Source organism: Anarhichas minor, unplaced genomic scaffold, assembly GCF_050575085.1.
Source record: "Anarhichas minor isolate MPS153535 unplaced genomic scaffold, ASM5057508v1 ptg000136l, whole genome shotgun sequence".
Classification (NCBI taxonomy): Eukaryota; Metazoa; Chordata; class Actinopteri; order Perciformes; family Anarhichadidae; genus Anarhichas; species Anarhichas minor.
In genome coordinates, this window is record NW_027466582.1 from 3,721,799 (window position 1) to 3,742,199 (window position 20,401).

A 20,401-nucleotide genomic window follows, 5' to 3' on the forward strand; every position below is an offset into this window, starting at 1 on the left:
TGGCCTCACGCGGAGGGAAGCATGAAGGTTTATTCCCAGCTAATGAAGACACACTGATCCATGCGGTGAGCACACACACACACACACACACACACACACACACTGAATAAAAGTCACACAAATGGAATATGTAATCTGTCAAAGCTGTTTTTAATAGGCGTCACATGGAGGAAAAGGGCTCCCACTGTTAATATCCTCAGTCTCTCTATGTGGGCGTTTGCAAAAACACCTCGAGCACGCACACCACCGCCAACACCATCACGTGCCGACGTTAGTTAAGTTGGTATTTCAACACAGTGTCAAACGTTTGTTCATCAGTTCAGTAAGTTACTCACAAAAAAACCTCAAAGACTCCCAGATCTCAACACCGTCTGCAGAACATGGGTCTGATTTGTTAGTTAAAGTGAATTCACACACATGTTGATGGATGGGACTGGGGGGGGGGGGCTATGCCAGCGTTATTCTTCCTGTGGTTTACCTGAGCTCGGAGTGATGGCTGAATTAGACCGCTGCATCTGCGCCCACCTGCCTATTGTTGTGAAAGGAGTCTGCAGCGACAGGCTAGCTAGCATTCAGCACTACCTGTTTATTTAAGAGGGTTTCATAGATGTCTCCTATACCAAACGTTTTCATTAATAAAAATACACCTGAATTCTCTTTATGTACAACAGAAAGGAAACATGTTCACCTGCATATTCAAGATTCATTTAATATTAGGTATAGATCTTCTGTATTAGAAATATCACTATTTTCTGAAATAAGGATCTGTGAACTAACGTAATCATGATCATTTCACCCATAAATCATTGAAGTACAATATTTACATATAATACAGAGCCCATTTAATCTGAAACAATATTAAAATAAATGTTCAATAGATACAAAGGTTTCTTTTTTTAAATTCTATTAATATTTCAACCTTGTCAAGGAGTCCTTACACACTCCAAAAAAATGTAAAGCCATTCTCCTCTAACAAACTACTAAGTGCAAACAATTTTTTTTCCATATAAAAAAAAACTATGATTGCAGCATCCAGCGTTGAGACAGAGGGCAATAAGAAGCCGTTTCCCCAAGTGCTTCCAAAGCGGTCTTCCAAAATATTTTGCTCGCGTTCCACAGCCATGAATTCAAAAAAAAAAAAAAAAATGGGAAAAGCAACAAGAAATGAAAGAAAATCTGTGCAAATACACTTTAACGTGTGATACTACTGATTAAAATAGTCGTAGAGGAAGTGAAACGCTCCGGTTTCTCTTGAACAGGTGTCAGGTACTCGGGCTGCACAACAGATCGCCCAGGAAGTGGAAAATGAAAAGAGATGTGGCTGCTGCTCCTTAACAACCCCTCATCTAATTCCCTTTTTCCATGAAGACATTTGAAGAAACAAAAATACAGGAAAAGAAATCTCCGAATTAAACCCACACAAAAGGGTTGGGTTGAGGCATCGCCACAATGCGTACAGCATGTCTAGTCGTTACAGATCTACAGGCACAAAGGGTTGGGTACTAGAGTTTGTTATTTTCAGACTAGACACGACTTGATATGACCATCGACGGTACAATGAGCCAGCAGATCCCCCCCATAAACCTCCTGGACGATTTAAAGCTTGCCATCTTACTTCCAATAGCACCCTTTTTATGTTACACCCAGACAACAGGGCGTCAAGTTTCTAACCGATGGCCTGGCAAACATCGGTTATCGCTAAAGCATGAGCAGTAACACAAAGAGAGCATCTGGATGGCTGTAGTGATGAGAATGAAGGTGACACTGGAAGATCATGTGGTGTGTGTGACAGTATGTGGAGGAGCGCTGCAGGACCTTGGCCTTGGTCATCCCCGTCTCTGTTGCATGGAGCTGTCATTAGCAGCACCAGCACTGGGGCTATACTACTGTTCCACTGGGGGAGTTGGCTGGGTTGTTTTGAGATGATAGCAAACCCTGCGGAGAGACAGATAACACACATTGATAACAAACAAGAGTGTTGCTCGAATGTATTGAATAGCGAGAGGCCATGAGGTTAACTGACGGAGGAAATGTGCTATTAAACCATCAGAATGCTGAGGGCTTAGTGTAAATCTCGCATGAAATAACCAAAAACCTTTGGCTGCACAGAGCGGCGCTAGCAGCTTCTGGATGCAGAGGGGAAAATGCAAGTTAAGAGGTCGTCACATGACAGTGTCCTCGAGAGGCCCGTCACTCACCACTTTCCCGGGCCTAGCCCATGTGCAAACGAAACCCTCCTGACAGGCTGTTACCAGACAGTCCTCAAGGAAGATTAACACAGTGAGTCTCTCGTGAGCGATCTTCTTGCACACCAGCGGCTCGAGCAGCGGCACGTCCTCCATGCGCGGGCACAGCAGAGTGCCCAGAGTCTTAGCGGCCTCCGCTTTTGCCGTCCGTGTCGAGCTCAGCTGGTTGAGCTTGTCACTGCTCTTGCTGCTGATGTGACCCATGCTGTGGTTTCGCTTGTGGTCCTTCTCGTGGCGCTCCTTGCGCGAGTCGTGCAACGACAGAGTTGCGAACTTGCTGACGCCGGTGGCAATGAAAGCGCTGTCAATGATGCTGTTGGCCTTGGTGGTGGTGGTGGAGGAGGCGGCGGCGGCGGCGGCGGCGGTGGTGGTGGTGGTGGTGGTGGTACTGCTGCTGCCTGTGTGACTGTTGGGGGTGCTGCCCCCTGTTAGGTTGGAGGAGTGTGGCAAGCTGTTGGACCGAGGCAGGGTGCTGGGGAGGGAGTTCGGTGGGTTGCCACTGGTGCTACTATTGCTCGTATTGTCTTTACCATTGGTGCCACTGGGATTGGCGGTAGGTACAGTCGCAGTAGCAGTCGCAGTAGTTGTAGTAGTAGTAGTTGTAGTTGTAGTAGTAGTTTGTCCAGTGGCTGGAGGGCTTGTAGCACTCATAACGTTAGTGTGAGTCCTGGTGCGGGACAAAGGGAGGTGAGGGAAAAGAATGTCCTCCGTTAGGTCCCACAGACACAGCTGGGTGTCCTGGCCCACTGAGCCAAACCTGTAGGTGACACTAACAGGCCTACTGTCCGTAGAGTTTCTCTTCGAGAGCCGAGAGTGAGCGCTGTTCGCTCTGTCTCTACCCACACCGAAGTGAATCTGCTCGTGGAATTCCTCGTCACTGCCGCTGAACTCTGCGGGCAGGTCGCCGTCCTCCACACTGGTGGTGCAGTGGTCGAACGCCACCACGCTCACCCACGACTTGTGACCGTGCCCCCGCGCGATCACTCTGCAGTCCGAAAACGACCACACCGTCACCAGGTCGTCCTCCCCTCCGGCCACGATGTACCGTCCGTCCGGGCTCCAGCACACGCACAGCAAACCGCCGAAGTAGCTCTTCATCGTTCCGTGGAGCTCGGCGGCGTCGAAGCCAAACACTCGCAGGAAGCCGTCCTGGCTCGCGCAAGCCAGGAACTTGCCGTCCGGGGAGAAGGCGAACTCGTTGAGCGCCCCTTCGCCCACCGTCCAGCGCAGCAACGGGTTGCGAGCCGACTTGCTCTTGCAGGTGTGGACGGCGTAGTTTTCGCCCTGCTTCAGGAGCTGGTAGTGAGGCGCCGTGGTGCCGCAGGTGTTCTCCACGTTGTACAAATACATGCTGCCACTGGAGTGAGCCACCAGAAACAAGCTCTCTGAACCAGGAACCCATCGCACACATGTTACTCGGGACTTGTCTATAAGTCTCTGGAGGGAGAAGGAAGCAGAGAAAAAAACAAAGACACTGGTCAGCTAGTTATTCCAATATTTACTAATGAATGATTTATCTTCAATATCTTTGAGTGGGATCAAGCATCAGAACATCAGACGTGGAAAGGAACCCACCTCTTCATTGAAGAGTTTGCTCGTTTCCTTCTTTATCGGGTCGATGAGCTGCACCTGGCCTGCTGAGAAGCCCACCAGCAGGGAGACACTCTCTGCCGTCGCTGTGATCGGGTTGAAGTCATGGCACGTGGGCTGCGTTCCTTTGTATATCCTCTTGTCTATGGGCTTACTAAGATCAGCAGCCTACAGCAAACACAAATGCACACAAGTGAGTCAAAAACTGGTTGAAGTGTCATCCGTTTCGACACTGCTTAGAACAGACAAACAGCCGTGACTGTGAAGGACACTCACTTGGCGACTAATTTATTTATATTTTATTTATAATAACTATTAGTCAGATATGGCCTCTCCTTCATGGTGAATCTAATACTGAACAACTGAGCACTTGTGTTTATCTTGGAGATGTACTCAAAAAGACTTATTGTAATTGAAGATTGACACATAATCTATTTAAACGTCAGTCGCAGTAAAGAACACCATGTCTGGTAATTTCATTTGATTCTCTCAAACCACCGGGGGACAACTTACCCCAGATCAGAATGCCAGAAATGGGGTCGATTAAACTTATAGTAGACAGAAAAACACCACTTTTTAAAAACTCAAATCTCTCAATGCTGGAGACAAATATCCCAAGAGCACTGTGGGCTACCCTCTACTCTTTGTTGGTGTCTACAAAGTGCCAAGTGTTCCTGGTGCATGATCATGATGTATTGTGACACACGGAGAGTCATTATCCAAAAATAGAGAGGACGATCCGCCCAGCCGGAGTATATAGGTTAACTGTTTGGTTTGTCTTCCGACAGGCGGTTGACAACTCAATTTAAATCAAACATGACGTGATGAAATGTGATCTATAAGCCACACCACATGACACAAGTTTAAATCCTGTTATCTGTAACAGAATGACATCAATCATTATAAAACCGAACCAACTGAAAACAATTAGCTAAACCTGTAGTAGGTCTAAAAGGAAAATGATCTATAGACCCAATTAACATAATTGCTAAACTGGCAGGAATGTATCTGGCACTGAACCAGTGAAAATGTGATATTTGAAATGGCTTTATGTTTTATTGCTGCAACTCTCTTGTGGTTTATTTTAATGCATTAAAAAGGAAGCAGAGAGAAAGCTTAAAGGATGCATTTTTAAGCTGTCAGTGTTGTCAAAGTGAGGCTGCTCTAAATTAAATAAGCAGACATTAACATTTCAAGTGCTTCAATGATGACGATAAGCTTCCCCTATTGGCTACCAAAAATGACACAATAATGAGACTTCTCTGACTTCCATCAGCAACAGATAATAGTTTGTGTTTACTGCGTGCTATCAGAGCTGCAACGAGGCCTTAAATGTTAGATACCATTATTCAATGACATTTTTGTCAATTTGAAATATTCCAAGGGGAGGAAGGGTAAAAGAAGATGCAGTCACACCAACACATTCACATTCCTGCCATCAGTACAGCCATCACTGTAGGGAATTTGGTTTGGCTTCATCAACTACCGAGTTATCTGGGCTCAATTAAATGTGTTATTGGACCATGATCTCATATTTTACCAGCTATATTGGCTGCTACCTGAATGTTATCAATATACAGTAAGTCTTAGTGTACTAAATAAAATATAGCAGATTCTTATTCGGTTTCTAAACTGTTGTATTATATGCAATTGATAACAAATATAGAAATAGCTAAGTCATAACTGGTGCTGCTGTTAATAGCTAAAGTTGGCTAGCTGATCCTGACTGATGCATATTTGTTTTTGGCATATTTCAAAATAAAATACTATGTTTACTCTGTCTTTGGATGGAAATACAACGTCCTGTCATGGTTCTCTCTGTGCTGTGAGATTGTGAGAGAGCACCTGGATTTGGATAAATAGCAGCAGAGTTCACACAGAGAGAGGCTAGGCTGCTGATTTGGGCATTTCTGTGGCTGCTTCAGGGACAACCACATCATCACCACAGTCACAAGTCACCATCCCTGCTAAACAAGACCCAACGTGGCTTCTTGCTGCAATGACATCACTCACTTTGTGCCAACCAAACAAGAGGATATTGTATTATTACATCACATCCAAACCCCTGACAATGGAGTGCACACATCATTACATCACGGATAACAAACTCCCCCTCACTACCATTCTCCAAACACAGCTCGAACACTTAGTTCCGTGATAGAAAAAACACCAAAGTTGACCCTGCTGGTGAGCGCTGTTGACAACTTGTCACCCGTATGTGGCTTTACAAGAACGAGGATAAACAAACACCTCTCACGGTATGACAAGACGGGGCTTTCCCCAAGTGATCCACTTCACTGGAAAATATAATGTCACGGCTTACCGCTCAAAACAAACTTTGAAGCGCACACAAGTCTCACCGAGGCAAAAAACACCAACTGTGGCGATGTTAGCTTAAGAATGCTAATTAGCCCCTAACTTAGCTAAGGTCTGCAACATGGCCTTGTCTTGACAACCTGCGCACTTCAATGACAGAAGCTCAGAGAGTTGACAGCCAGGGTGCAACACGTCTGAAGACGCCGAATCAACGGCAGCTCATGGACAGCGCGGGCGTTGTCGCCGCAACTCAATATTGTTTACCTTTCTCACGCCTTTGTAGATATAAAAGTACAGTTCCCGGCCCACATTGAAACAGATCCTGTCACCGTTGCCGGACTGGTCGTTTACGTTGACGAAGGAGACCTTGACGGGGTTGGAGCCCTGCGAGTTGAAAGGCACCCTGTTCGGGCGGCTGTATTCGGAGTGAGTGAGGAGTTTGTAGACACCTTCTCGTGTGGTGAATTGAGTTTTAATTTCGTTCATCTCCTTCCCTCCTCCCTCCGCCGCCATCTTGGAAATTGGCGTTCATCCTTGTCCGAGCCCCGGATGTTACCGATTGCGCATGCGTTGAACCTTACGGAGAAGTATATAGTCATGTGAGGTAAACCTAGAAAAATAAACAGATCGTATTATGAGTGTAGAAACCGGCTTCACACACAATAACCCGCAACAAACAGACTAATTATGTATAAATAATACACCTTATTGACAAATTGTATCTATTTAATGACGGTTCTTACTAAACACAGCCAACAACTAAGCAGCTGTCTGATTATTTGAATGCTGGATGTAACAACGCAGATACAATTAAATTAAAGGGCAATATAAAGTCGCAGTTATATTGAAAATTTAAACAAGTTGCTATTTTAAGGCAAGCAACACTTCTGTTGAACATGTTTAGATTCACTGAAATTGTGTAGACTATTTATTAAAGCTGGGGAAAAAACATCCTTTGGATGATCAAAATACAGAAAAAAAACTAGTTTAGTAGGATATACTATTGCTAAAATAAAGACATTTCTGTAGACAGAAGACACAAAGTTCTCATAGCCGAGACCCAGACTGAGATTGACTTTGCTGTAAATAAATTATTAAAATAAGTATATCGGATTATGGACAGGATATACACCGCCACCATCCAGCTCTAAATTCCAGGAACATCCCTTCCTGTATCAATGCTCAAATCACACATGCATGGACTCACCATCTTATTCTGGTAAACTATTTAAACTATGGGGAATCGGGCTCTCCCCTTTAGAAAATATTGGATATGTGCTTGCATCAGTTCTCCATGTTTCTCAATTGCATGAGCTGCTTCTAGTAGTGTGGAAACATTTGGATTATGTAACAGATCTCTAGCAGATGGAATACACTGCCATCCACTGGTCAGCTGAAGAAACTCACACCCACACTGGACCGGAGAATTCTCGTCTTCTATCTGATACAATGTTGTTACTGTGTAGTCCCACGTTTAAAAACCTGGTGTATGAGTTGTTTATGATATATTGAAAATGTTGTGGGGGCTAATGTAGTGAGACTGCACCTTTTCCCTTCTCTTGTGGCTCTGATAGCTCTCATCAACACACTGTTTTGTAAATTTGATAACCATAATTATGTGTAATTACTATTCCCTGTGGAGCATCCCATGGATTCCCTGTACCACCTGTGCAAGAAGTTAGTTTTGACTCCTGTTTCATTTTACCAATCAGGTTCTAAAACTATTCTAGTCATGTTTCCTTCAACTGAGAAATACTGCTAAAACATCAAATCAAATCGGTATAATGAATGACAGTGAATGTAATTTATTAGAGCAGCTCTCAGTTAATTTTACAATAGATTTCGAAATGAACCACAATGCATGCACGCATGTCAAAGCCCAGGACAGGGCCTACATTGCTGAACTTATGAATCCTAAATCCCCTAAATGTTGTTTTTGGTTGTCAGACCGCTTATCCCAAAAAAATCAAAGTTTGCAATAAACGCATCATGTTAAGGTGGCTGATTCTGTTTCCAAAGTCCATCTGGCGAAGAAAGGCCACAAGTTGTGGCTGAAAGTTCTGGAAATTGCATTGTGTTGTGCCAAGATTTTATTAATTTTTTACTGTGAAACCTTTGAGATTCACCCCAATCTTGCATGCCAAAAACATAAATGGGCCTGCTGTCCACAGGAAGCCCCGTGGTATGTCAGTGTGTGGCACCTCGATAGCAGCTGATAGCAAAATCACAGCTGTGACGCTTACAGGGGGTATGGGGCCTAAGAGCTAGACAAGCTATCAGGAAAGCGCTCGATTTGAGTGACAGGCACTCCTTGTGACTCTGAAGCCCTATAAGGGCACATAAACTTTAGGGCTCTGGTGTCTCACTCGCCAACACCCCCCCCCTTCCCGGCCTTTCCTCAACACCCCCCTTAACGTAGTGAACGTATCTTCTGGAAGCTTCTGAATGGAAGCTTCGAGAAACCCCCCCTAAAGTATAAAAAGACACCAGTGTGTCGTGGGGTCTGCGTAGATTCAGTTGAACACACCAAAAGAGACTTACTGCCTACGGGAGGAGCAACGAAGCACACACTTGGAGCTCAGTGATACATTTGAAGACTATCATTAAGAGGCAACTGAAAGAACATATTCTATTCAAGGTAAGACTGAAGATGAAAGTTTATATCTTATTAATTTGGTTGCTTTAATGGTAGGAGCACGGGCAGAGGAGGAAAAATACATGCTGCAAATTAACTGACAGAATTGCACAAATATAAAGTTATAATAAAATATAAAGTCAGTTCTTTGTAGTGTGGCAGAATGGCCCCTTTAGCATTAGTATCATGTTGAGGCTGTAACATGCAAGGAACACATGGCAAGCAGGGTGACCCTGGGTGTGAAAGTAATGGCGGATGAGCAGGAAAACCGGCTGGCACAAAGAGCAGATACTGCAGTTTCACATCTTAGTGCAGAAAAGTATCAAAAACATTGCAAACGTAGGGGCGATGTTTGAATGCAATAAAATCACAAAGATGGCAACTTTGTATGGTCTATTTTAATCATGAATACAAAAGGAACTGAAGAAATGTTCCTACCAGGCAGATTTATTTTGTCCTGACAACAAATGCCTCACTCATGAAAAAAGATAACAGCTGCTCTACAGTTAAAACCAGATTGTCTTCCATCTTTGAATTTGTAGCTGCTGTTCCTTCCTTTAACTTAAAGGTGTTAAGTGACACATGGTGAAGGCTTTGGGGGTTGGGCAAAGCATCCCAACTCCACCCATTTAGCAAATGGCAAGTCTTTGATTGACAGAAGGAACATGTGTTCGTCTACCATCTGCAATAGCTGACCTCGTCATGCCACGAGGCTGCCTTTAACAGGGTGGAGAAAGAGATTTCAAATGTAACAGGAGGAGATTAGTTTTAAGATATCTAACTTCTATTTCACACAAGAAGCATAATTATGAAATATAACATGTGCTTTCTTTCAGATGCCTGCCGCTGGAAACGTTATGGAGGAGGAGGCTGAGACGTTTGCCTTCCAGGCTGAGATCGCTCAGCTGATGTCCCTGATCATCAACACCTTCTACTCAAACAAAGAGATCTTCCTTAGAGAGATTATCTCCAACTCCTCAGATGTAAATAAAAACCATAACTTTATCATATATGTTCCTTTGCTTTTGCACATGTAAGCAGCTCTCACATGTGTGCAAACATCACTATTTTAACAAGCTTATCCCTATCTCACAGGCCTTGGACAAAATCAGATATGAGAGCTTGACAGACCCCAGCAAACTTGAGTCCTGCAAGGACCTGAAGATCGAAATCACGCCCGACCTGCACGCTCGCACCCTGACCCTGACTGACACTGGTATCGGCATGACCAAGGCCGACCTGATCAACAATCTGGGAACAATCGCCAAGTCCGGCACCAAGGCTTTCATGGAGGCTCTGCAGGCTGGAGCCGACATCTCCATGATCGGTCAGTTTGGTGTGGGTTTCTACTCTTCCTACCTCGTGGCTGAGCGGGTGACGGTGATAACCAAGCACAATGACGATGAGCAGTACATTTGGCAGTCTGCGGCTGGCGGCTCATTCACAGTCAAAGTTGACACTGGTGAGTTCCCTCATTGATATAATATTCAATATTTTGCATTATGACTATGATTTGGCTCTGCACTCACCATTGGTTTTATTGCTACCTTTAGGAGAGTCCATCGGCAGAGGCACCAAAGTAATCCTTCACCTCAAAGATGATCAGACAGAATACTGTGAGGAGAAGCGCGTCAAGGAAGTTGTGAAGAAGCACTCACAGTTCATTGGCTACCCTATTACACTTTATGTAAGTACCATTAGCAAACCTAATAATAACCAATGATATTGACATGCTTAGACAAACCAATTCCTAAAGCACCAACTCTTTCCACATATTCAAGGTGGAGAAAACAAGGGAGAAGGAAGTGGACCTTGAAGCGGGAGAAAAGGAAGAGGAAGTTGAGAAAGATGCCGCTGAGAACAAGGACAAACCTAAGATTGAGGACGTGGGCTCCGACGAAGATGAGGACACAAAGGAGAGCAAGAACAAGAGGAAGAAGAAGGTCAAGGAGAAGTACATAGATGCCCAGGAGCTGAACAAGACCAAGCCAATCTGGACCCGTAACCCTGATGACATCACCAACGACGAGTATGGAGAGTTCTACAAGAGTCTCACCAACGATTGGGAGGACCACCTCGCTGTCAAGGTGAGCCGAGTCTAATGACGATAAACATGCCGAAAGGTGCCACCTAACTACCTCTTTGCAAACCTGTTCATGGCTTCATGTGAGGTTTTTCAAGCTGATAAATTCATACTTCATTCTTGTCTCTTGCAGCATTTCTCAGTGGAGGGTCAGCTGGAGTTCCGTGCCTTGCTCTTCGTACCCAGAAGGGCGTCTTTCGACCTCTTTGAGAACAAGAAGAAGAAGAACAACATCAAGCTGTACGTGCGCAGAGTCTTCATCATGGACAACTGCGATGAGCTCATCCCCGAGTACCTCAGTGAGTAACATAAGTGACACATTGCTAATCATTCACATACAATTTCTTGGATACATATAAAGATATGTATGGCTTTGAGATTCTGCATGCTAATTGTTAGTAAGATTATTTTGTTTATAATATTTTAAGTCTGTCTGGCTTTGGAAGGCTAAGCACTCGTTATTGTCTCTATTCAGATTTCATCAAGGGTGTGGTGGACTCTGAGGATCTGCCCCTGAACATCTCCAGAGAGATGCTGCAGCAGAGCAAGATCCTGAAAGTCATCCGCAAGAACCTGGTCAAGAAGTGCCTGGAACTCTTCACCGAGCTGTCCGAGGACAAGGACAACTACAAAAAGTGCTACGAGCAGTTCTCTAAGAACATCAAGGTAGGTTGATCCATCTGAATTTAGGTATTTAACTCTAACCCTTCAGATAGAGAGTCTGAGGTTTCGCATGTTTAACGTTGATTATTTGTAACACATCTTTTCCTGTTTCAGCTTGGCATCCATGAAGACTCTCAGAACAGGAAGAAGCTGTCTGAGCTGCTGCGCTACTACACCTCAACCTCTGGAGATGAGACGGTTTCCCTGAAAGACTATGTTTCACGCATGAAGGACAGCCAGAAACATATCTACTACATCACAGGTTAGCAACTCAACTCGCTCCTTTTCTTTTTACAATTTTGCTTTGAAGTTTCCTCAAAAGGGATTTAGTAACTAGTGTATTGATTCAATGAATTAATATTAACTTCCACAGGTGAGACCAAAGACCAGGTGGCTAACTCCTCGTTCGTGGAGCGCCTTCGCAAAGCCGGCCTCGAGGTCATTTACATGATCGAGCCCATCGACGAGTACTGTGTCCAGCAGCTGAAGGAGTATGATGGCAAGAACCTGGTTTCAGTGACCAAGGAAGCCCTGGAGCTGCCTGAGGACGAGGAAAACCTGAAGAAGCATGATGATCTCAAAAATAAATTTGAAAACATTTGCAAGATCATGAAGGACATCCTCGACAAGAAGATTGAAAAGGTAAAGAAAACATATCTAATCTATCTTAATGTTGCAGAACAATTGTGCTAATATATCATATTTCATCATGACCATAATACAACATTTTATTATTGACAGGTCTCTGTCTCCAACCGCCTGGTCTCTTCCCCCTGCTGCATCGTCACCAGCACCTACGGCTGGACGGCCAACATGGAGAGGATCATGAAGTCTCAGGCCCTGAGAGATAACTCCACCATGGGCTACATGACAGCCAAGAAGCACCTTGAGATCAACCCTATGCATCCAATCATTGAGACCTTGAGGGTGAAGGCAGAGGCCGACAAGAACGACAAGGCCGTGAAAGACCTGGTCATCCTCCTGTTCGAGACTGCCCTGCTCTCCTCAGGATTCACACTGGATGACCCCCAGACCCACTCCAACCGCATCTACAGAATGATCAAGCTGGGTCTTGGTAAGTTTTCTCTTTCTCAGGAATTAGTCTGCTTATTAAATGCCTCCATTAATAAGTGGCTTTGGTTGGTAATGAATGCATTCTCATTCACAGGCATCGATGATGATGATTCTGCAGTCGAGGACCTCGTTCAGCCTGCTGAAGAGGATATGCCAGTCTTGGAAGGAGATGATGACACATCAAGAATGGAGGAAGTTGACTAAAATACTGAGAAGACTCTTTCCTGCTTTCTTAAATATTATTTTTATAATTATGTTGCTTCTTCAAATAGACATGTCACTCTAACACAACTCTCCTTTCGTAAACGGTACTAGTCAATAGAACTTAAGTAATGTAATTAATGTAGGCCACAGTGTGGCTTTGTCGACCAAGCTGCTTATATACAACTGCTGACAACCATTAAGAGAGTAATATGAAGTCACTTGGAATTTGACTTATGTCTCTTTTTGTAATAACTACATTTTTTATGAAACGCATTCAAATTTGTAATAAAAAATATTTAGAAATAAGACTGCAATCTTGCCTACTTGAATCCATTACATGTTCAATTTCATTCCTTTGTTTTGGTTCCTATACTGGTTGAAAAGGGGATACAGATGAAGTAAACGTCAACTTTTATTTGATTCGACGTTCTGGAACTTTCAGTGAACATGGTTCATTTGAGGTCTCCTGCTCCTCCTCGCCCGGTCTCATCCGCCCCCCCCCCCTTCTAAACTCCCTTAGTCCCGCCTCCTCCAGCAAAGAATGGACAGAAGCGGGTGCCCACATCATGATTGACAGCCCACTGGGCCTGTCAGCAAACACCACCCACCGAGCTGTAGCCAGGAAGATTCCAGACGGTTCTGGAAGGCTCAGGACAGGATTTCTCGAACGCTCGTTGAAAGTAGAAAAGCTGCACAGATAGCCGGTCCGCTGCAAACACCCCACTGTAGCCGGGCTGTCTACTGCTCCGACCTCCACACGCCTCACTCCGGGGTTTGCGTTACACTGAGGACCAGGTAAATAAATTATATATCTTTATATAATAATAAAAAATACTACAGGATGCCAACTGATAAAATAAAAAAATGAGACACTTTGACATGCATGGTTCATATTACCTAATATTAGCTTTGTCTTTATATAATGTTAGTTTCACTGCTATTTTGTAATAAGACAATAATATAAACATATTATCACATGCCTGCATGTAAATGGTGACTGTGATTGAATCAAGTTCATGCACATGTTGTTACAATCAGCTTATAACAACACAATAAGCATAGGCCTATAATTGGATTTTACAGTAAGGTTTGCAGCAGTAGTGACAAAGTAATTTTCTTGGCATGTCAGCGTTATTTGCACGCGTCAAAACTTTACTTCCAACCTAATTTTGGCAGCTCACGTTAATCCCGCCCACATTATACCTGTGCGTCGCTCAAAGCTGGAGCGATACCAGTCACATGGAGCGTATTGATGCGCTTGTCGGGCAGGAATTATGTTAAACAGGCGCAGAATCGAATGAACCCGAATCAGATTTACTCAATTGAGAGATTATTTTTCACAGTGCAAGCTCAGTGGAGTACAGGCCGATCCTTCACTGAACCTCCTCGGATGGAGAAGAGGAGGAGATTTGGATTCCTATGGAACCTGCTAGAGAGTTCAGTTCGCCTCTTGGTACCTTCTAGAAACTCGCAATTTACCCTGGAAGCCGGCAGGTGGAGACATTTCTACTGATACTGATGTGTAATCCAAGCCACGCGCGTCTCTCTGATCAACCAGAAACCAATCAATATCAATACACTGTCATGATCTGACTACATTGGTGGGCTGAATTGAGATCTGGGTTGTGTTACCTAATAGTGTGAGACTATCTAGATAAAAAAAAAAAAATCGAAGTACAATTAACTTTCTTCACTCTCTCCCCATATAGTTTTCTTTTTTTTGTATTTGCAGAAAATAACATGTTTATTATGCATCAGGTCGATTTTGTCTGATTTGCCAAAGATGGATTATAGTCAGGTGGAGTGCTGATCAGAGCTGGACAGTCTGTCACACCACCTGCCCACACAATGGATGCATGCTTATACTAACCCAGCATACTGATGCACACCTCCACTGATGTTAGTGATTAGTCAGTGTTTTGATAATGGCACTGACAGGTGATTACAATGTTAATGGCTAATGTTACTCATTAGCATAACAGCCGTGTAATACATACTCAGATTGTGTCAGAGGTATTGATTCAACCATATAAGATAGTTTTGTGGTGGTGGTGTTGAAACGATTCTATTAAGATAAGATACGATCATTTTTTGTTAGTCCCACAGTGGGGACATTTGCAGAATTACAGCAGCAGAGTGGACAGTGCAAATGAAGAAGAGACAGTAAAAAAAAACCAACGAGTATAATAAATAAGTAATACTGGGATACTGGGAGCTGTTTACTAAAGCAGTAGATTCTAGTTAAACCTTAGATAGGACGGTTTAACTTGAATTACTTGAGCACATTGCCCGAGGGTGATTGGCAGTGCTGTGGTTGTTGTAGGTGTGACAGCGTAGTGACTCACTGCGCTGCAGCCGATCCACAGACCAATGAACACACAGGTCCACAACATGCCTGTAGAACTGCAAAACAGATACATGAGAACAAGTGCCAGTTTATAGGAAATACATTTTATTTTGTGTGTGCATGTGTAATCCATGATATAGGCATCATCTAACAATAGTCATTTGTCCCCTCTGCTTAGATGCTGGAATCACACGACCAAACAATGGAGGAGGAGGCTGAGACGTTTGCCTTCCAGGCTGAGATCGCTCAGCTGATGTCGCTGATCATCAACACCTTCTACTCAAACAAAGAGATCTTCCTTAGGGAGCTTATCTCCAACTCCTCAGATGTAAGTTTGTCACAGTATTAGCCTAAAGCAGTGGCGGGCCGTGCATTTTATACCTGGGCCTTCACTGCTGTCCTGCAGCTGAAAAACAGCTACGGTTATTATTTGTTTCGTGTAAAAATGAAGCCAACACCTATCTGCAGAGAATATGCCGGGAGTGTGTCTCCTCTCTGCTCTGACTGCAGCTGGGACTGCTGCGCGAGTTACCACCTGTGAGTGCTTTGGGGCAGCGGAGGGGCAGCACCCGCTGCTCGTTCACGACAGTAACTGTACGGTAGTCCTTTAACGTCACAAAAGTCTCCAATAACACCAGAACAAGTCGCTAGATTTGCCACTAGTAGCTTTTGACAACCATGAGGGTTTAGAAAGTCGCCAGATTTAGCGAGAAATTCGCTAAATTGCCAACACTGGCACCGGCTAAATATGTCCCTAGAGCAACACTGGACGTAACAATGGTTCCTATCACATATTAAACCAAACAAAAATCCAATCTTCATAAAAACAAGTTGTACAAATAAGTTGAGTTGTTTAAATTTCTGTCAAAACTGCCTCCCCCCCCCCCCCCCCAGGCCCTGGACAAAATCCGCTACGAGAGTCTCACTGACCCCACCAAGCTGGATGATGGCAAAGAGCTTAAAATCGAAGTAATTCCCAACAAAGAGGAACGCACCCTGACCCTGACTGACACTGGTATCGGCATGACCAAGGCCGACCTGATCAACAATCTGGGAACGATCGCCAAGTCCGGCACCAAAGCTTTCATGGAGGCTCTGCAGGCTGGAGCCGACATCTCCATGATTGGTCAGTTTGGTGTGGGTTTCTACTCTGCCTACCTCGTGGCTGAGCGGGTGACGGTGATAACCAAGCACAATGACGACGAGCAGTACGCCTGGGAATCCTCTGCTGGAGGCTCCTTCACAGTGAAAGTGGACACCTGTAAGGAATATAAAGGCCATTGTTTGGTTGCTATTGAACAATTCAATTTTATTGATGAAGCGCTACCTATCGGAGGAGGTTTTCTCAAACTCTAACTGACCCATCTTTTCCCCATACAGCTGAGTCCATTGGGCGTGGCACCAGGGTGATCCTGCACTTGAAAGAAGACCAGATAGAATATATTGAGGAGCGAAGAATCAAAGAGATTGTGAAAAAGCACTCGCAGTTTATTGGCTATCCCATCACACTCTTTGTAAGTACTCATTTACGTTGGGTAAATAAGGTAATACAAAAACCACGGCCAGTGACTGAGTCCCATTTTTGTTCAGGTGGAGAAAGAACGAGACAAGGAGGTGAGTGACGACGAGGCAGAGGAGGAGGAGGAGAAGGGGAAGGACAAGGACGAAGAAGAGGACAAGGACGAGGAGAAGCCCGAGATTGAGGACGTCGGGTCAGATGAGGAGCACGACCACGACAAATGTTCAGACAAAAAGAAGAAGAAGAAGAAGATCAAGGAGAAGTACATCGACCAGGAAGAGCTGAACAAGACCAAACCCCTGTGGACCCGCAACCCCGACGACATCACTAATGAGGAGTATGGAGAGTTCTACAAGAGCCTGACCAATGACTGGGAAGACCACCTGGCTGTCAAGGTGGGTCTCTTAATCATTTCTTAGTCCGTATCGGACTTATATCATAAAATAACTGTAACTGACCTGATCAACCCTCTTTCTCACAGCACTTTTCAGTGGAGGGTCAGCTGGAATTCCGCGCGCTGCTCTTTGTGCCTCGCCGCGCTCCGTTCGACCTCTTTGAGAACAAGAAGAAGAAGAACAACATCAAGCTGTACGTGCGCAGGGTCTTCATCATGGACAACTGTGACGAGCTCATCCCTGAGTACCTCAGTGAGTATCAACCCAAATGTTGAATTACTGGCATGTGCAATTTGTTCAGAATCAAATAAACGGCTTATATTTTTCAAATAACAAATGTATCATCTTAGAAATTTGAATATATTGCTGATCAGGTTGTTTTTATCCATCCTATTCAGATTTCATCAAGGGTGTGGTGGACTCTGAAGATCTGCCCCTGAACATCTCCAGAGAGATGCTGCAGCAGAGCAAGATCCTGAAAGTCATCCGCAAGAACCTGGTCAAGAAGTGCCTGGAACTCTTCACCGAGCTGTCCGAGGACAACGACAACTACAAGAAGTACTACGAGCAGTTCTCCAAGAACATCAAGGTTCGTGTCCTCATCCTGCACTGTGGGAGCTGCCGGGGTTCCTAATCTTGTCCCATTCAAACTTTTGGCAGACACCTTGTGTTAAACCCTCGCTTTGATACTTTGTTTTAGCCTGATAGAGGTAATGTTTGCTGAGAGTGCAGAAATGAACAGTTCATGATTACCGTTTGTTACTCTGACCTTGTATGCACCGGCCATCTGTCTGATCCTTTGGCCATATTGTCCTAATGAAAAGCTGCTTTGAGTCTCGTTTTGATGCTCCATACTGTCCTCTGCTGTTTAAATGGAGGCACTCTGGTAATCAATGGCTACACCTTGGAGACCATTACCAGTTCTTTTACATGTTTAGCCAAATGTCAGCGTTTGTATATCTTTAACACTGATACTGCAGCTTATCCTTCAAATGCATCTTTACTCACATTTAGTTATATTCGTCTTTCAGCTTGGCATCCACGAGGATTCTCAAAACAAAAAGCGTCTGTCTGAGCTGCTGAGATACTACACCTCAGCTTCTGGGGACGAGGTGGTGTCCTTGAAGGACTATGTTACACGCATGAAGGACAACCAGAAACACATTTACTACATCACTGGTGAGGACGCCCTTCATTCATGAACTGTTCACGTTAATTAAAAAGCATTTGAGAATCAGGCAGACTGAGTTAATTAATGTGATATTAGAGACCTGCGTGACAACGTTGCCCTGTATTTCAGGTGAGACCAAAGACCAGGTGGCTAACTCCGCATTCGTGGAGCGCCTTTGCAAAGCTGGCCTCGAGGTCATTTACATGATCGAGCCCATCGATGAGTACTGTGTCCAGCAGCTGAAGGAGTTTGAGGGCAAGAACCTGGTTTCGGTGACCAAGGAAGGCCTGGAGCTGCCTGAGGACGAGGACGAGAAGAAGAAGCAGGAGGAGAAGAAGGCTCAGTTTGAGAACTTGTGCAAGATAATGAAGGACATCTTGGAGAAGAAGGTGGAGAAGGTAAGAAGATTAAAACAACCCATGAGGTGTTGTATAACTTAATATTGTATAATCCACTGTTGCGCAATTAAGGCAGAAAATGATCAATTATTGTTTACCTCCACAGGTCTCAGTCTCCAACCGCCTGGTTTCTTCCCCCTGCTGCATAGTCACCAGCACCTATGGCTGGACGGCCAACATGGAGAGGATCATGAAGGCTCAGGCTCTGAGGGACAACTCCACCATGGGCTACATGGCTGCGAAGAAGCACCTTGAGATCAACACTGACCACCCCATCGTGGAGACCCTGAGGCAGAAGGCAGAGGCCGACAAGAACGACAAGTCTGTGAAGGACCTGGTCATCCTGCTCTTTGAGACGGCCCTGCTCTCTTCAGGGTTCACCCTGGATGAACCGCAGACCCACTCCAACCGCATCTACAGAATGATCAAGCTGGGTCTTGGTGAGTATCTGTGTCCGTTGACGCAATCTAAAGCTTCCATGACATTTTTATCGATACTTCTTGCACATTTATGAGCTGTAAATTATTGCAGTGAGATATTTTTACTGTGCAACACATCTGGCAATAATGATTTAAAATATATAATGGCTTACTTCCTATTTTTTAAGGTATTGATGAAGATGATCTGACACCAGAGGAAGTCATCTGTGCTCCCACTGAGGACATGCCCCCTCTTGAAGCGGATGATGACGACACATCCAGGATGGAGGAGGTGGACTAGGCCTGTTTCTACGGCCTGCTGGTGTTCAGAAGTAGTGTTATATAAAAGTTAAAGATGAATGTTGTAAATCTGCCTGGGAATACTCTACCCTCAACCCTCTTTTTGACCAAATTCACATTATTTCCCCTTACATTTACCGGATGCAGTTCAGATTCATTCCTTTAGAACTTTATTTTTTAAGTTGTCACTTTTTGTAACTTGGGTTTTATCAATGCATTTGTTTTGTATTTATTGACATTCCAATGTCCTTTGTGTTCTTACTGTAACTGTAAATAAAGCAAAATTGATACTGTTATTTCAAATGGGTGGGACCCAAAAATAAAGGTTAACCATGTTAACAAGAACCTCACTGATTCTCTGAGAAGTTTAGAGCACGGGGAGAGTGTAAAAACAATTCATAAGGGTATAAAAATTACAGCCAGTGGCAGGAAATATGTATACATTCAGTTAAATCAGTTGAGTGAAATCAGCATTGTCTGTATGAACCTAACTCGCATATGACGTATCCATTAGCTGTCTACTACAGCAGCTGATATGTGAATGTCGGTCTTCCTCACCTCAAATTTATTTATCTAAGTTCATAACAAACATATCAATGCATTGCTGGAAGGAATGAAAATAACATAAATAATTGCATGTCCTCAAGGCGTTCAGGTAACATGACAGGATGTGCACTGTGGGCTCGTGAAATGGAGGATTTGCACTCTAAATTGAGCAAAGATCTCAGGGTTGACTCCACACAGGACTAATGTGAGCTGCTATGCAGTCTGTGGCTGCGACAAGCAAAAAGAAGGCTCTGCCAAGCTCTTTACATATTTTAGAAAATGTAGGAATAGGAAGGTTTACCAGCCCCAGTGAAAGAGATAGGCTGAACATGCTTAAGAGGAATGTGAGAGATATTCAGCAAAGAACAAAGAACACACAACATTCATTATACACTAAAAATAGAACACACATAAATTGCCAAAAGTGACATTTTTAGAAGAACACGATTAAGCGTGCTGTCTCGCTCGTTGTAATAGCTACCTGTCACCGACAGG

General features: G+C 44.2%; 3 protein-coding genes across 6 annotated transcripts; 2 read left to right on the forward strand and 1 right to left on the reverse strand.

Annotated features, from left to right (window-relative positions):
* Positions 1-131: 131 nt before the first annotated feature.
* Positions 132-6,720, reverse strand: wdr20b (WD repeat domain 20b). Of its 2 annotated transcripts, none has more exons than XR_012951498.1 (4): positions 6,417-6,720; positions 3,822-4,004; positions 2,096-3,683; positions 132-1,935 (listed from the first exon to the last, which is right to left on the reverse strand). XR_012951498.1 is itself a non-coding variant. In XM_076083617.1 (4 exons), exons 1-4 carry the CDS (start codon positions 6,663-6,665, stop codon positions 1,879-1,881), a joined length of 1,974 nt encoding a protein of 657 aa, XP_075939732.1. In that variant the 5' UTR covers positions 6,666-6,717; the 3' UTR covers positions 132-1,878. The 2 variants fall into 2 exon arrangements, 1 of the variants encoding a protein (XP_075939732.1); XM_076083617.1 differs by having other exon boundaries at positions 2,199-3,683; positions 6,417-6,717.
* On the forward strand, positions 6,013-13,096 carry hsp90aa1.1 (heat shock protein 90, alpha (cytosolic), class A member 1, tandem duplicate 1). The gene is made up of 11 exons (XM_076083616.1): positions 6,013-8,790; positions 9,624-9,770; positions 9,883-10,249; positions 10,341-10,474; positions 10,569-10,874; positions 11,004-11,169; positions 11,346-11,536; positions 11,648-11,795; positions 11,907-12,175; positions 12,275-12,608; positions 12,702-13,096. Exons 2-11 carry the CDS (start codon positions 9,624-9,626, stop codon positions 12,809-12,811), a joined length of 2,172 nt encoding a protein of 723 aa, XP_075939731.1. The 5' UTR covers positions 6,013-8,790; the 3' UTR covers positions 12,812-13,096.
* Positions 13,097-13,464: 368 nt separating this feature from the next.
* Positions 13,465-19,705, forward strand: LOC142942024 (heat shock protein HSP 90-alpha). Of its 3 annotated transcripts, none has more exons than XM_076084180.1 (11): positions 13,465-13,606; positions 15,337-15,486; positions 16,053-16,419; positions 16,539-16,672; positions 16,749-17,072; positions 17,159-17,324; positions 17,471-17,661; positions 18,104-18,251; positions 18,373-18,641; positions 18,748-19,081; positions 19,249-19,705. In XM_076084180.1, exons 2-11 carry the CDS (start codon positions 15,337-15,339, stop codon positions 19,359-19,361), a joined length of 2,196 nt encoding a protein of 731 aa, XP_075940295.1. In that variant the 5' UTR covers positions 13,465-13,606; the 3' UTR covers positions 19,362-19,705. The 3 variants fall into 3 exon arrangements, with proteins under 3 accessions (XP_075940295.1, XP_075940296.1, XP_075940297.1); XM_076084181.1 differs by lacking the exon at positions 13,465-13,606 and adding an exon at positions 15,627-15,752 and having other exon boundaries at positions 15,357-15,486; XM_076084182.1 differs by lacking the exon at positions 13,465-13,606 and adding an exon at positions 15,627-15,695 and having other exon boundaries at positions 15,357-15,486.
* Positions 19,706-20,401: the final 696 nt, after the last annotated feature.